General features: G+C 40.1%; 1 protein-coding gene across 3 annotated transcripts in view; it reads right to left on the bottom strand.

The window, feature by feature from the left end:
• Positions 1 to 12,931, bottom strand: part of skap1 (src kinase associated phosphoprotein 1) — a 32,060-nt gene that overhangs the window by 6,989 nt on the left and 12,140 nt on the right. For all 3 annotated transcript variants that reach the window (XR_016117326.1, XM_089015011.1, XM_089015012.1), the window contains 7 exons: positions 9,671 to 9,750; positions 9,233 to 9,316; positions 9,031 to 9,155; positions 8,887 to 8,950; positions 7,540 to 7,737; positions 4,671 to 4,724; positions 4,485 to 4,588 (listed from right to left, as the gene is read on the bottom strand). Coding sequence is in view for 2 of the 3 variants with exons in the window: in XM_089015011.1 (XP_088871137.1) it covers positions 4,485 to 4,588; positions 4,671 to 4,724; positions 7,540 to 7,737; positions 8,887 to 8,950; positions 9,031 to 9,155; positions 9,233 to 9,316; positions 9,671 to 9,750 (709 nt within the window). In the remaining variant the exon portion in view is untranslated. The remainder of the gene's footprint in view (positions 1 to 4,484; positions 4,589 to 4,670; positions 4,725 to 7,539; positions 7,738 to 8,886; positions 8,951 to 9,030; positions 9,156 to 9,232; positions 9,317 to 9,670; positions 9,751 to 12,931) is intronic.

The following is a 12,931-nucleotide window of genomic DNA, read 5'->3' as shown; positions in this document are numbered from 1 at the left end:
TCAATCGGGGTTGGAGCGGCGGGTTGTGGAGGTCCGTGATTGACGTGAATGAAAGCGGGGGCGAAAATCAAGATATCACCTGCGCATTAAAAAAAAAAAGGTCAATTGTCGTTACAAAATGCTCATTTGCATCTACAAATCTGCATTTTGTGGCATAGTGATTGTAATTTTTAAAAATCATGAATGCATTGTTAATGTATTCATATTTTGACTGTTTTTCCTATCTTTAATATTGACTGAAAAAAGCTAATTTGTCGCAAAAAAAAAATGCTAATTTGCATCTATAAAATCTGCATTTTGTGGCATTGTGATTATAATTTTTAAAAATCATGAATGTATTCATTTTTGTGTTTTTTTCTATCTTTAATGAACGCTGGCGCGTGTGGCTGCCGCTGCTCACCCATAGAAAAACTTATCCTGTGACTGTAAAGTGACCTTGAGAGTTTTGAAAGGCGCTTAGAAATTAAATTTATGATTATTATTATTAATATTGACCGAAAAAAGCATTTGTACCAACAAATCCGCATTTTGTGGCATCGTAATTAAAAATTTTTTTTTATCATTAAAATTGTTAATGTATTTGTATTTTGAGCTCTCGTATATTGATTGACATGATAAAATTCGACTTAGATTTTTTTTCTGGCATTAAATAAAATTTAGAAAACAATAACAATATTTTAAGTGACTCAACATTTACAGTAATAAAAAATATGAATTAACGGAACAATATTTGCCCTTTTTTTACAATTCATATTTTGTTAACAAACTTTAAATAGAGAAAAAATAGGGGGGGGTTCTGAATTGCCCCCCCCCCCCCCCCAAAAAAAAAAAAAAAAAAATGTTTAAAAGTTTAATGTATTGTTAATGTATTCATATTTCGTGTGTTTACCGACACCATGAAATACCAATTAAAATGTTTTTTTTTTTCTGGCATTAAATAAAATTAAAAAAACATGAATTAATAATATTTTAAGTGACTCAACATTTAGAGCAATAAAAATATGAATTGGAGGAACAATATTTCCTTTTTTTTTTACTTTTATTTTTTTACAATTCACATTTTTTACCAAACTTTAGCCCCTACATAAAAAAAATACTTTACTTGCTGATTAAAAATATGTCATTAAAATGTATTGATCGGTGCGATAAATCATTAACATGGCACGAATGTTATGTGTAGTATTTATCTCTATCGCCACCCCCACTGTCATATTTTATTAATTGTATTTATTTTGTTTTTTTTTTAGCACACAGCCATAAACACGCTATTAAAAACCGCATTTGATCTCCAACGCCGGCGCTAAAGACGGATTCGGTCGCGACCCGCGTCACATGCATCAAGCACCCGCGGCGGCGCTCCAACATGGCGACCGAGAGACGGTCTGATTCCTCCCAACTTAATAGCTTTCACATGAGCTTCCTAATTTATTTACTTATGTCGATACGCGCCCGCGCGTGTCTTCATACAGTAGAAAAAATAAAAAACGTGTGTGCTTTACAGTAAGCGAGGGGAATCGATAATGACGGACGAGGGTTGTCGTGGACGACGGGCGACGTTGCGCTCGCTTCACAGCCACGGGACAACCGACACGTTGTTAGCCGCATTGATTTAGCACTTAGCGCCTGTGTCCTCATTAGCTTGTAATTATGCTCCGTGTTGACATAACAGTGCGGACCAACGTGTGTGTGGCTTGCAATTTATGAGCTTTTATTACACTCGTTGGTTCACGTGTGTGTGTGTGTGGCTGCCATTTTTTAAAGGCGACGGACTAGCGTCCCGAGCCCGGAGGCCCGTATTTCAGCGCAAGAGGTCAAGGTTCTTTGAGGAAGCTGCCGTAAAAGTCGACAGCTCGCGAGAGACGCAGGCACAAGTCCTCCCAGAGGGCTCGTTAAAGTAAATAGGCGATTGCGGGCTATAATCGGCGTGGTGCTATTCAGCGGGGGCGTTCTACGGACGAGGGTCATCAAAGCAAACACTTAAGAGACGACAGGAGATTGTCTGGACGCAATTTACGAGCGCATCGTGGCAAACGCGCATGAAAGTGAACTTTGACTCGAGGGTCGAGTTTACGTCGGCTTTTCCATTCGGAAAAAAATGAAATATGCAATGTTTTTTTTTATCCATGTTAGCGCTTTGTTCCAGCTTCAGCTGTTGTTAAAGCGTTATATAAAGCAATATTGCCTTGTATTTTAGACAACCGCCCTCATTTCAAGCTCATTTAACTCCAGACTCATATAACTTAGGAATAAACCATTTTTTTCAGATGAAAGAAGAGACTCTAAGGTTTTTTTTACGCTGCATTCAATGTTTATGTCGCCCTAAAACTCAATATTCTGTGGGCATTCGAGTGACAATGACAAATAGGTTGAACATGATTGTATTTGACCAGCGCCAAAAGCAAGGCTAATGCTAGCCTAGCTTTGGACACAATTTTGGGAACTATTAATTTTTCAGAAAACAAAAAACATAATCATAAAAATATATAACTCTACTTTCAGTACACTAACCACATATTTTAATTTTGCACATTGTGTGGCAGTGAATGAGTTTAAAAAAGTAATCCACTAGCTTTTGTTCATCTCGGGGTGCGGCCATTTTGATATTTTCAAATGGCACAAGTGGGGGATTCTGAAAATGGCCGCCACTTAAATGCTTTAAAAAATTGTGAATTTTATTTTACAAATGGCATATCAAGAAAATATTTGACTTGACTTGCCCTTTAAGTCAGTTCTAAAAGCAGAAAAATAGTCGTCGGAAAGACTTTGGTTATAATAAATATGATAATTATTTGGCAAATTTCCCCACTGTGCGACTATTAAAGGCTTTCTGACTCAGAATTATTTTTATACGTGTTATATTGGCTAATGTGCTTTCTACGACTTTATGGTGTCTTATGCGTCATTCACGACAGCTCGAGTGAAATGAAAAGCGACGGAAAATAAAATGGAGTATTATTTAGCCAAAAGACAAACGTACGTTCGCCATTTTGACATTTTCAGCCTATCAGCAGCGGGTGATTGGCCGAAAATGTCAAAACCGAAGCACATTTCATCCATTCCGAGGCCCCGGCGGCGACTGGAGGAGCTCGCCGCCAACTTATTTTCACCCGCCGCAAAGCAAACGCCCTCAAGTGTCTTTAAATGTTGATTAAAAGTGTTATAGACGCACCCGAATTGCGCTTGCGGGCAGTTTGGACATGAGCGACTTTGTTTCATTCCTGAAGCCTTTAAAAAAAAAAAAAATCATTTAAAGGCGGAGATTTCCAGAAGGGGGTGCTACAGAACCAACGGCAGGTAGGAAGCCGCCCTCCACCTCCGCCAGCGGTCTCAATTAACCCCCGAGATGGCGCCGCGGTAATGACCAACGACACCATTAGCCAGCGCCGACGTGCCGGGTTTCACCATCGAGACCAACATGGAGCCCGTTAAGTTCTTTGGCACTCACGAGCTCCGTAGGGAGAAATTGGACGGCTGTCTGGCGGCGAATGTCATTGTTCTCCGAGAGGGGATTTCGCCGCCGCCCGACAGTGAAAATGCCACCGCTAATCGCCGCGGCGTACAGAGCGATGCGGGCAAACGCATTGTGCGCACGGTGTGGAACCAGTTTTACCGCGTGTAGCCTCAATTTGAAATATTTGGCTCATATTATTCCTTAAATCCTTTTTTTTGGGTGGTTTGGCCGTTAATACAATACAGATTGATTTATATATATTTATTGATATATTTTAAAATCGCATTCTGTGTAAAGTTTCATCTCTTGTTCTTATTTATAATTTTATCTGTGTTTTTATTTATGTCCCTATTTTGTGATTGTAAAGTGAGCTTTGAAAGGCGCTTATAAATAAATATAATATTATTATTATTACTATTATATAGCGCTTTAACAACAGCTACACGGCAACAACGCTTAATATATCTCCCATCGTTATATTTTTAATGTAAAAATACACGCTAAATATATCTAGCATGTTATATTATATAGCGCTTTAACAGCTGCACGCTAACAACGCTATATATATATACATAGACCATTGTATTATATAGCGCTTTAACAACAGCTACAAGCTAACAACGCTAAATATATCGAGCATTGTTATATTATATAGCGCTTTAACAACAGCTACATGCTAACAACGCTAAATAAACCTAGCATCGTTATATTATATAGCGCTTTAACAAAAGTTACATGCTAACAATGCTAGATATAGCTAGCATCGTTAGAGTGTAGCTGTTGTTAAAGCGCTATATAAATCAATATGCATTGTAGCGCATTGTATTTTGGACAGACGCCCTCATTTCAAGCTCATATAACTCCAGACCTATATAATTTAGGAAATAACTCTTTACAACATATTTGAAATAAAGTCCAAAGGCACGTGTATGAAATTATTTGACAAAAAAAATCCTATTTTCGACCGGTTGTTTGATACCATTGGCTCGAATGAATAAAATAAAATAAAATAAAACAGTGAGTGGGGACAGACCTTGCTTAGAATACGGATGAGGTCTCCTCTGCGAAAGGACAGCTCGTCTGGCGCATCAGCCTGGCAGTCCCACACGGCCTGGTAGTAGTCGGCATAATCCAAAACTATGGATGAGACAAAGGAAAGCCAAAGTGTGTTATTAATTTAATTGATTTATTTCACCACATCAGATTTTTTTTCCCCAACCTGCTTTGCCGGGTGACTCCAAACACTCGGGAGGAGGATCTGGAAAGTCGTCATCTAAGCAAAATGAATAAGAGCGATTTGTGGGCATTTTTGGTGTCATTCTTCATGTAATTTTCCTTTTGTTTTTTGATTTGGTGTGTTTTAAATGAATCGGATGGTAATTTGGAGTTTTCATCTCAAACTGCTTCATGTCACAAAGATGTTACAGAAAGTGCTGAAGAATGTTTGTCTTTGTGTTGGCATTTTATTTAGTTTTTTTTTGACTTCAAGATGGCGCCGCGAGTGTCTGCCTTCACAGCAGTGCCTGTATTTTGTTTTTCTACTTCTTTCTTTCCTTTTCATAACTTTGCTGCTGTGAAATGTACATTTCTCCACCGCGAGACGAATAAAGGGACATCCAATCCAATATTTTGGGGTGCTTGAACAGCATCAGATTTTATAATATATATATAATAAATATATCTAATAAAAACCATCAAAATCGCACTGCTATCTTTTTATTTGTATTTTTTTTTAAAGCTACATAGCTTCATAATCTGATTGAGTGGAACAAACGAACGCATCGACGCTTTATATTAGAGATCGGCGCTGTACAGTAGCATTAAAAATGAGCATCTATGCTAACGTTAGCTGATGTGCGTCCATTGAAGGAGACAATAAAAGAGCCATTAAAGGAGAAAAAAAATGTGGAAAATGGATCAGAAGCCGGGGGGGGTTTATGTGAATGCTGTGCGGGTTGATTGTGATTCTCGCCGCAGACTGCCCTCCCCACGTGACGATCGATATGATGTTGCCAAGCCTCATTGGCCGAAAAGGAGGATAGGGTGTGGGTGGGGGTTCGTCGCACCCGGCGAGCTAAGCTAGGACACGGTGATACTGTCGTCTGCTCCCGCACATCCATCGTCAACGCTCGCCGGATGACAGCCACGCCAGCTCTAAGATATACGAAACCGTTGCCGGCAAGCTGCGTCTGTGCTTCCAGGAAGAGTAGGACACACACACACACACACACATACAACATCACACTAAATCCAATTTTGCAGATTTTTTGGGGCGTAGGTTGGTTATCAGTCTCTTTGTGCCGAGTTAGCAGCTTTCCTCTAAATAGAAAACTAAAATTGTGATATTGAGTGAAAAAATATATAAACAGGGGATAAAAAAATGACAACCAGGTTCTATTAGTGGGAAAAATATGTTTCATTGGCTCTTTATGGTTTAACGGAACTAAAATACAGACCCACCCCAACTTACGAACAAGATACGTTCCAAACGGTCGTTCATAAGCTGAATTTGTTTGTAAGTTGCTTCAAGTGCTATATTTTGTACGGAATGTATGTTTCAGGCTTACATAAGTAAGCTGTATTTGTTTGTACTGAAAAATAAACATTACATTAAATATATGCTCTATAAAGATATGCACAACTGGAGAGAATACTACAAAAATGTTCGTATGTACTATTGTTTGTAACTTGAATGTTCGTAAGTAAGGGGAGGGTCTGTATGGTTCTTACAGGGTACTTTGGGTACCGATACGCAGCGAAAATCAAATCTCCTCGGGAGTAGGCGGCGCTACGCTGTGGCTGATCATCTGCGTCAAAAGTAAAGGTCAAAGGTCACAATTATTATCATCGTGTTGCTAGTACCGGAGACGGCGGGCGATAACTCCGGAATTGATTCCATATTCGAAATGGTATCATGGGGAGGAGAAAAAATGTGCAACTATGGCTCTGATGTGGTTTTGTGGGTTGGATGACTGCAATCCCCCACGTTCAAAACGATGACGGCAAAAATGGTGACCAATTGTTGTAAAGGTAAACAAAGATGATGAAAACGGCCTTAAAAATACAAATTGAAAAGAAAGTAACGAGGGATGGGGGCCAAAGTGATTGATAAGTGACGGGGTGAGAATGTGAAACGCAAGGGTCCGTCATTCGATCCGCCATCTGCGGTCGGACCCCGTGCGGCCCCCCCCAGATGGCTTTGAACGGCGGCGTGACACACACATACACACACACAAGACTGATAAGCCTCTCAGCGCAGATTTTTGGCAAAGGTAATGTACTCGCCGAGTGAAACCCAATCTTGATGTATCTTATTTAATAGAAGCAGTGATGGACGATGCCCCCCCCCCCCCAACGCCCCGAAAAGTCCTTAACGAAGACTCAAATCTTCAAATCTATCCCAGATTTGACATCAAGAGCCTCCAAACTATTTTAAGCTCATTTTTTTTATTTAACCTCAATATTGTAATTTCATTTCAATTTTTTTAAGTCGTCAAACATAAGCAATCAATTAATCTGTATTATAATAAATTGTATCAATAAATGGACTGTTTTCTTTAGACTAACACTAAAATACAAACCAAATGAATCATAAATGAAGACAAAAACTATTCTATTGACAATGAATTGTGTTTGCTTCCAAAATGTCATTAAACAATTTGTGTCTTTAAAAAAAAAATACCCGAATTGAAAATATCATTATCATTCGGTATTGTGTGGTTCAAAAAATTGTTTAAATTCAATTTTCTGTGTCCCTGAAAATGACATTGAGAGGTCAAAAGTCCTAAAACATAATAACAGGAAGTGCTGGAAAACTATTTGAAAATCCCAGTCGGGTTTTCGTGACTACTAATTTGCTGTTGCTAGGCAATTTTTAGGCCAAACTCTATTTTGTGAGCTGAAACGAGGGTAGTGGGAAGCGCGGGGGAGGCTATTTGTTGCCTGGCAACGTCCGCTAATTGGATGTGCTGCAACACACAAAGGAAAGAAGTATCGATCAACCTCGCTGTTCGTTTTCCATCACTTGTTTGGACTCGTCGGCGGACGGATAAACATTCCCAAATTAAGATGAAAAATATTCTCCATACCTGGCAGAACTTCGTAAATGACACTGCGGTCGTCGTCAGGCTCCGCCCTCTTTACCGCAATTCCGATCGGAAACTGGTTGGCGGCGGCGGAAGGCCGAGGCGGGGTCGCTCCGATGTCATCATAGGTCACTTCCTCGTCGTCCTCGTCCACTTCGTCATCCTCGTCCTCATCAAAGGGAATTGTGCTGGAGCTGAGATCTGATGAAAGAGGTATGTCCCCCCCCACCACCACCACCACCACCACCACCCCCAAAAAAGGCCGCATCTGGCTCCGATTAGTTCATCTTTTGCACACAAAGGTCGAATAAGCACTTCCAGAAAGTCTTAAATGGTGACTGTACGGACATTAGCAAGCGATGACAATGGCTGACAAAATGATTGAGGCTTTTCAGTTGAAATAGGCAACAATTGTTTGACTCGTATTCAGGAATGAAAGTGGTCCAATGACACAAAAAAATGTATCGCTACTGAAAATATGCTTCTAATATGCGGGACAAACAAGACTCTCCAGATGGACGAGAAGCCTCATGAAAGGCGACGGTATCAGGTCCGACCTGAAATCAATGTCACGGGAGGAGAACCAGAACAGCTACAAATCAATTTCCTGTAAACTGGAATTCAGTAAGGAGGGGCCGATCGGGGTGGGGGGGGGATCGCACAAAAATCTGTTTTCTCATTTAAATTCAGTTTTTGGTCAAGATTTGCGCTCCCCCACATTTTTGGATTTGATTTGTTTTTCTGAAGAGCAAAAATAAATAAATCAATAAAAGTAAAAATAATTACAAATAATATAACAACAAATAAAATAAAATAAAGTAAAATAAACTAAAATAAATACAAAAATAAATACAATAAAATACAATTATTCAATAAAATAATAAACTAAAGAAATCACTAAATCAATAAAAGTAAAATAAAGTACAATAAAATAAATAAAAAATTAAACAAATAAATAAAAACAAATTAATAAATAAAACAAATTTAACAAATAAAATAACATCCAATAAAATACAATTAAAGTAAAATAAAATAAATAAAAAATAAAATAAACAAATCAATAAAATAAAAGTAAAAACAATTGCAAATAATACAGTAACAAATGAAAAAATAACTTACTATATACAATAAAATAAAGCAAAGTAAAATACAAAAAAGAAATAAAAAATAATAAAAAATAATAAAATAAAGACAAATAAATCCATAAAATAAAAGTCAAAATAATTACAAATAATACAATAATAAATAAAATAAATACAATACAATAATAACATAAAAAAATCGTAATACTCCCAGGAATTCTTCCCTACAATAACCATTGATCAATTCACCCAACTTGAAAACACTTACCTCTGAGCACAAAACTGATATAGTTAACCCATTCTCGAGCCTCTTGAGCACTGCTGGCCGTAAACTGGTGAGAAAACCATCAACAACGTGAGCAAAAGAATCTGGAATTTTCTCCGCCACCATACCAACCATCATCATACCAACCTGGAAAGTCCTCCGTCCCGGGGCGGACAGCTCAAAGCAGGCGTTCTTTTTGGAGTCTTTCCTCAAATTGGGGACGAGCTGAACGCTGTAGTCGTTGATGTAAAACGAGCCTTTCTGTTGCTTATCTACAGGATGTAGGGGGGGGGGGGGAGGCGTCAATCAATTCTGCTCCCCATCAGCTTGTGCGTTCGCTTGTGCATACCTTTGTCGCTGCAAAAGTAGAAGAAGATGGAATTGTTGAGGACGCACCATCTCCTTTGCCACTCGGAGCCAAAGAAGCTGTGATCTGCGGAGAGAGATAAGCTCATGACCTTGGTTTGGGGTCAAGGTCAAGTCACGGTCAAGTGGAGGCTTTTTTTTTTTTTGGCCACCCTGACAAGCACCACACAAAAAAAAAAAAAAAAAAAAAAAAAAAAAAAAAAACAGACAAATGGGCAATTCAGTCCTGACTGATATTGACGATATCAAAATGGAACATGTTTTTTTAAAAATGAAACGGATCATCTACTTTGCATTAGAAAGCAATTAGAAGTTAACATGACAGTGTGACTGTTGTAAACGCCAAAAAAAAAAAAAAAAAAACACCCATTCTGGAGCAAAGTCAAGCACTCCGAAAGAAAATGGCCTCCGTGACGGATACCTCGCCGTTTCTTTTCCAAGTAACCCTGCTTCAGGATGTTGCCAAGGTCTGGAGCGGCTGTGAGGGGGATGCCTTCAAAACTTGAAAACATAAAAGAGATGAATTCAGTAATATGGCAAGAAACCGATGGCGGTACTCTTGTTGACTCGTTTGACTCCATTTTAAGGAACATGAGGGAATTCGTCCAACTGGACAGATGGCTGACACTAATCTGCAATGCTTTTATTTTTTTGCCAACATGCCCTAATGTGGTTGGAACATGGCAGCAAAATTGTAATCCAATCACCCCGCTTTAAAAAAGTCAATCAATCAATCACTCGGCTGCCATTTTGAACCCCTACATGAAGAAATGGACGCTCAATTGCAATTTTTAGTTATTTTATTCTTGCATATGACATCCAATGTTGGCAACAAATGTATCAATGTTTGATGAGTATTTTAAAGACAAAAAAAAAACACTTTTTAATTCATCTGGTGATTGTTTAAGCAGCGATTCCTTTTATTTCCAAAGCGAGTCATCATGGCGGCGTAGCCCTTCCACGCTATGGATTAAATCCATAGCTGCGAGGGTTAGCGGTAGCGCGATCAATACATTTACACTGTTAGCGAGCGCCGCGGACATCCGTCTACTTTTGTCGCGACGATTGGTTTTGCAATGTCACATCTTCAACGCCGCGTTTAATATCTGCGACAACTTGACAAACACACTAATAAGCGCTTGTTTACATTAGCATTAAAGCACCAAAGAGGGGCAGGGGCTTACATTGGTGTCTTTTTTCAGCTGGGTGGGGGGGAGAGAAAAAAAAATGGTGAAATTGACCCAAGGTAGGCCTCAGGGGTCAGGTTGTGATGTGTCGTTTCCGCGTGTCAAAAACAAAGTTCAGCTTCCGCGCCGATCATTCGTCAAGCGGCGTTCGCCCGGTGGGAAGCCAACATTGATGTCCTTGCAAAGAACAAGAAATATGGAGGTGGCTGCCCAATGACAATCGTGGGGTTGTTTTTAAATAGAATTGCAACGCATTTCCCCTCTATTATGATTAGATTTTTTTTTAAACATTGTTTTGTTGGCAATATTCCCCGTGGTGCCGTAGAGACGTCGGCAAGCGCAGATGGAACAATCCGGAAGCTCGCCGGAATCATTCCCGCTATCCCGAACGTGTACGATTCGGACAGATGAGCGCGTCACGCGAGCGTTTATGTATCACAATCCCGCCTTTGTGGATGGACTGACAACAGACACGATAAATACAAAGTTGCGACTTTCTCAAAGAACCCCGATTCGGTTCATCATAACAAACGGCGGCCGTTACGCTGCTCCCCCCTCCCTCCTCCCCATCGCCACCTCATCTATCCGCCGGCAGCCCTTCCTTCTAATCCCCTCATCGGTCTGTTTGCTCGCTCTTCATTCGTCTCGGGAGGTCGAGACCGGCAAAGTAGGTGCAACGCGCTTGAGTCAATAAACATCACACGTTTGGGCTCCGAGTGCACCCCTGAGTCACCTGACCCGACTTCACCTCAAGAAAATAGGAGTGTTTTAAATGATGCCACAATTGGGCAGCATGCATAAAACACAATGTAAAAAAACTGTATATTTTAAACCAAATCACTGGAAGAGGTGTAAGTTAAGAGCTGATTAAATACTGACAGTGAACTAGTTAACGAAATACAGGCGACTTACGACCGAGTTCCGTTCCCGACCAAACGGTCGTAAGTCAAAATGGTCGTAAGTCGAAATCCATTCAAAATGTTGAATAGAGACTCGGAGGCTAAATGACTCGCAAACTCTGGTGTTATCACACGGTCGATTGCTGTGCGAGAGTGACATGTGCGTTGCCGGCCTGCTAGCGCGTTGCGTAGAATATTTTTTTTTAAATAGGGTCTGGAGGTTGTGGTCGTAAGTACGTGTGGTCGTAAGTCGAGCTGGTCGTAAGTCGGATGTTACCTGTAAAGGGCAGAGAAAAAAAAACAAAAGGAATGCACTAAATAAAAATCTTCCGTCGCCCTCAATGGGACCGATTTGAGAATACAATGAGCCAAATGTGGCCCACGGGCCACATTTTACCAACCCGCTGCTCTCTAATGCATGTTATCAAGGCCTGATGAAAAATCTATAAGCAGACGGACGCACTCTTTCACACCAATCATGAATTGCACGATCAATTATTCAAGCCAATCGCACGACTTCATTTTCATCTCCCTTTTTGAGTTTTAATTAGCGCCATCCACAGCTCGGCTATTGGCATTAATTTGATGTTAACGTATCGATCTTTCTTTCCCGCATAAACTATTTAGTGGAGCGCAATTAGCGGACGGATGTGGCGTGTTTGCTAAATGGAGGCGATGTGGAGTTAGTCTCAACAAAAGCTCTCCAAAAAAATAATATATTGACAGGTTTGTATTGATAAAGATAGATGGGGAAAAAAATTGGCATTTAAAATGGCCGTCAATCTGACATATTTTGGCCTTTATGGAAGTTCACCAATTATTATGGAGGACATACAAACTGGATTGGTCAAAAATGTCCAAAGTAGGACAATTTGAACTTTGACCCATTGTGATGCGGAGGTATAAAAAACAAAACACTAAATAAAAACAGAACGATCGACATTGACGAGAGTCAACATGGCGACGCATGGGGGCGACCAGCTGTTTGCCCCATCTCTCGTTAGGGTTACTCACGCCAGCTCAGCGTGACGTTACGAGCTCGGGAAAAAAAACCAAGGCTGACGGATGGCGTCGGCGAAGGAACTTAATGACCCCCCCTCATTAAAATCCACTCCGGTCGAACCCAAAGTCAATCAGGGAATGGAAGGAAATGCTCGGGCGGCACGGCTAATACGTGGCATTAAAGCTAACGGTGGTCATAATGCGGCGTTGATGCCCGCTATGACGCGCCGGAGCAGCGGAGATCCAGATGAGGTGGATGCAAAAGAGGATGGGGGAGGGGGGGTAAGGCAGTGGGGGTGTAGCGGTTCACACAGCAGGTGGTGGGGATGAGGAAAAGGCCGTTTGACGGTAGCCGCAGGAAGCCAAACATGGAAGTTAAATGTTGTTAATGGATGTCATAGCATGCTAATTTCGTTAAGCTGCTTTTTTAGGGGTGAGGGTTAATTTTAATTAATTAATTTTCCATTGCCGAAATCAAGAGGTTATGCTTATTCCAAGTGCCAAAAAATAAAATAAAATTAATAATATACACTTATAATAAAACAAAATGAGGAAGCATATTCTGTCTAAAATGTAATTTGCGGCCTCAAAATA

The sequence above is a fragment of the Hippocampus bargibanti genome, linkage group LG15 (assembly GCF_051943395.1).
Source record: "Hippocampus bargibanti isolate YZ-2025 linkage group LG15, ASM5194339v1, whole genome shotgun sequence".
NCBI classification, from domain to species: domain Eukaryota; kingdom Metazoa; phylum Chordata; class Actinopteri; order Syngnathiformes; family Syngnathidae; genus Hippocampus; species Hippocampus bargibanti.
The sequence above is the reverse complement of the archived record's forward strand: the minus strand, read 5'-3'. Positions and strand labels throughout refer to the sequence as shown.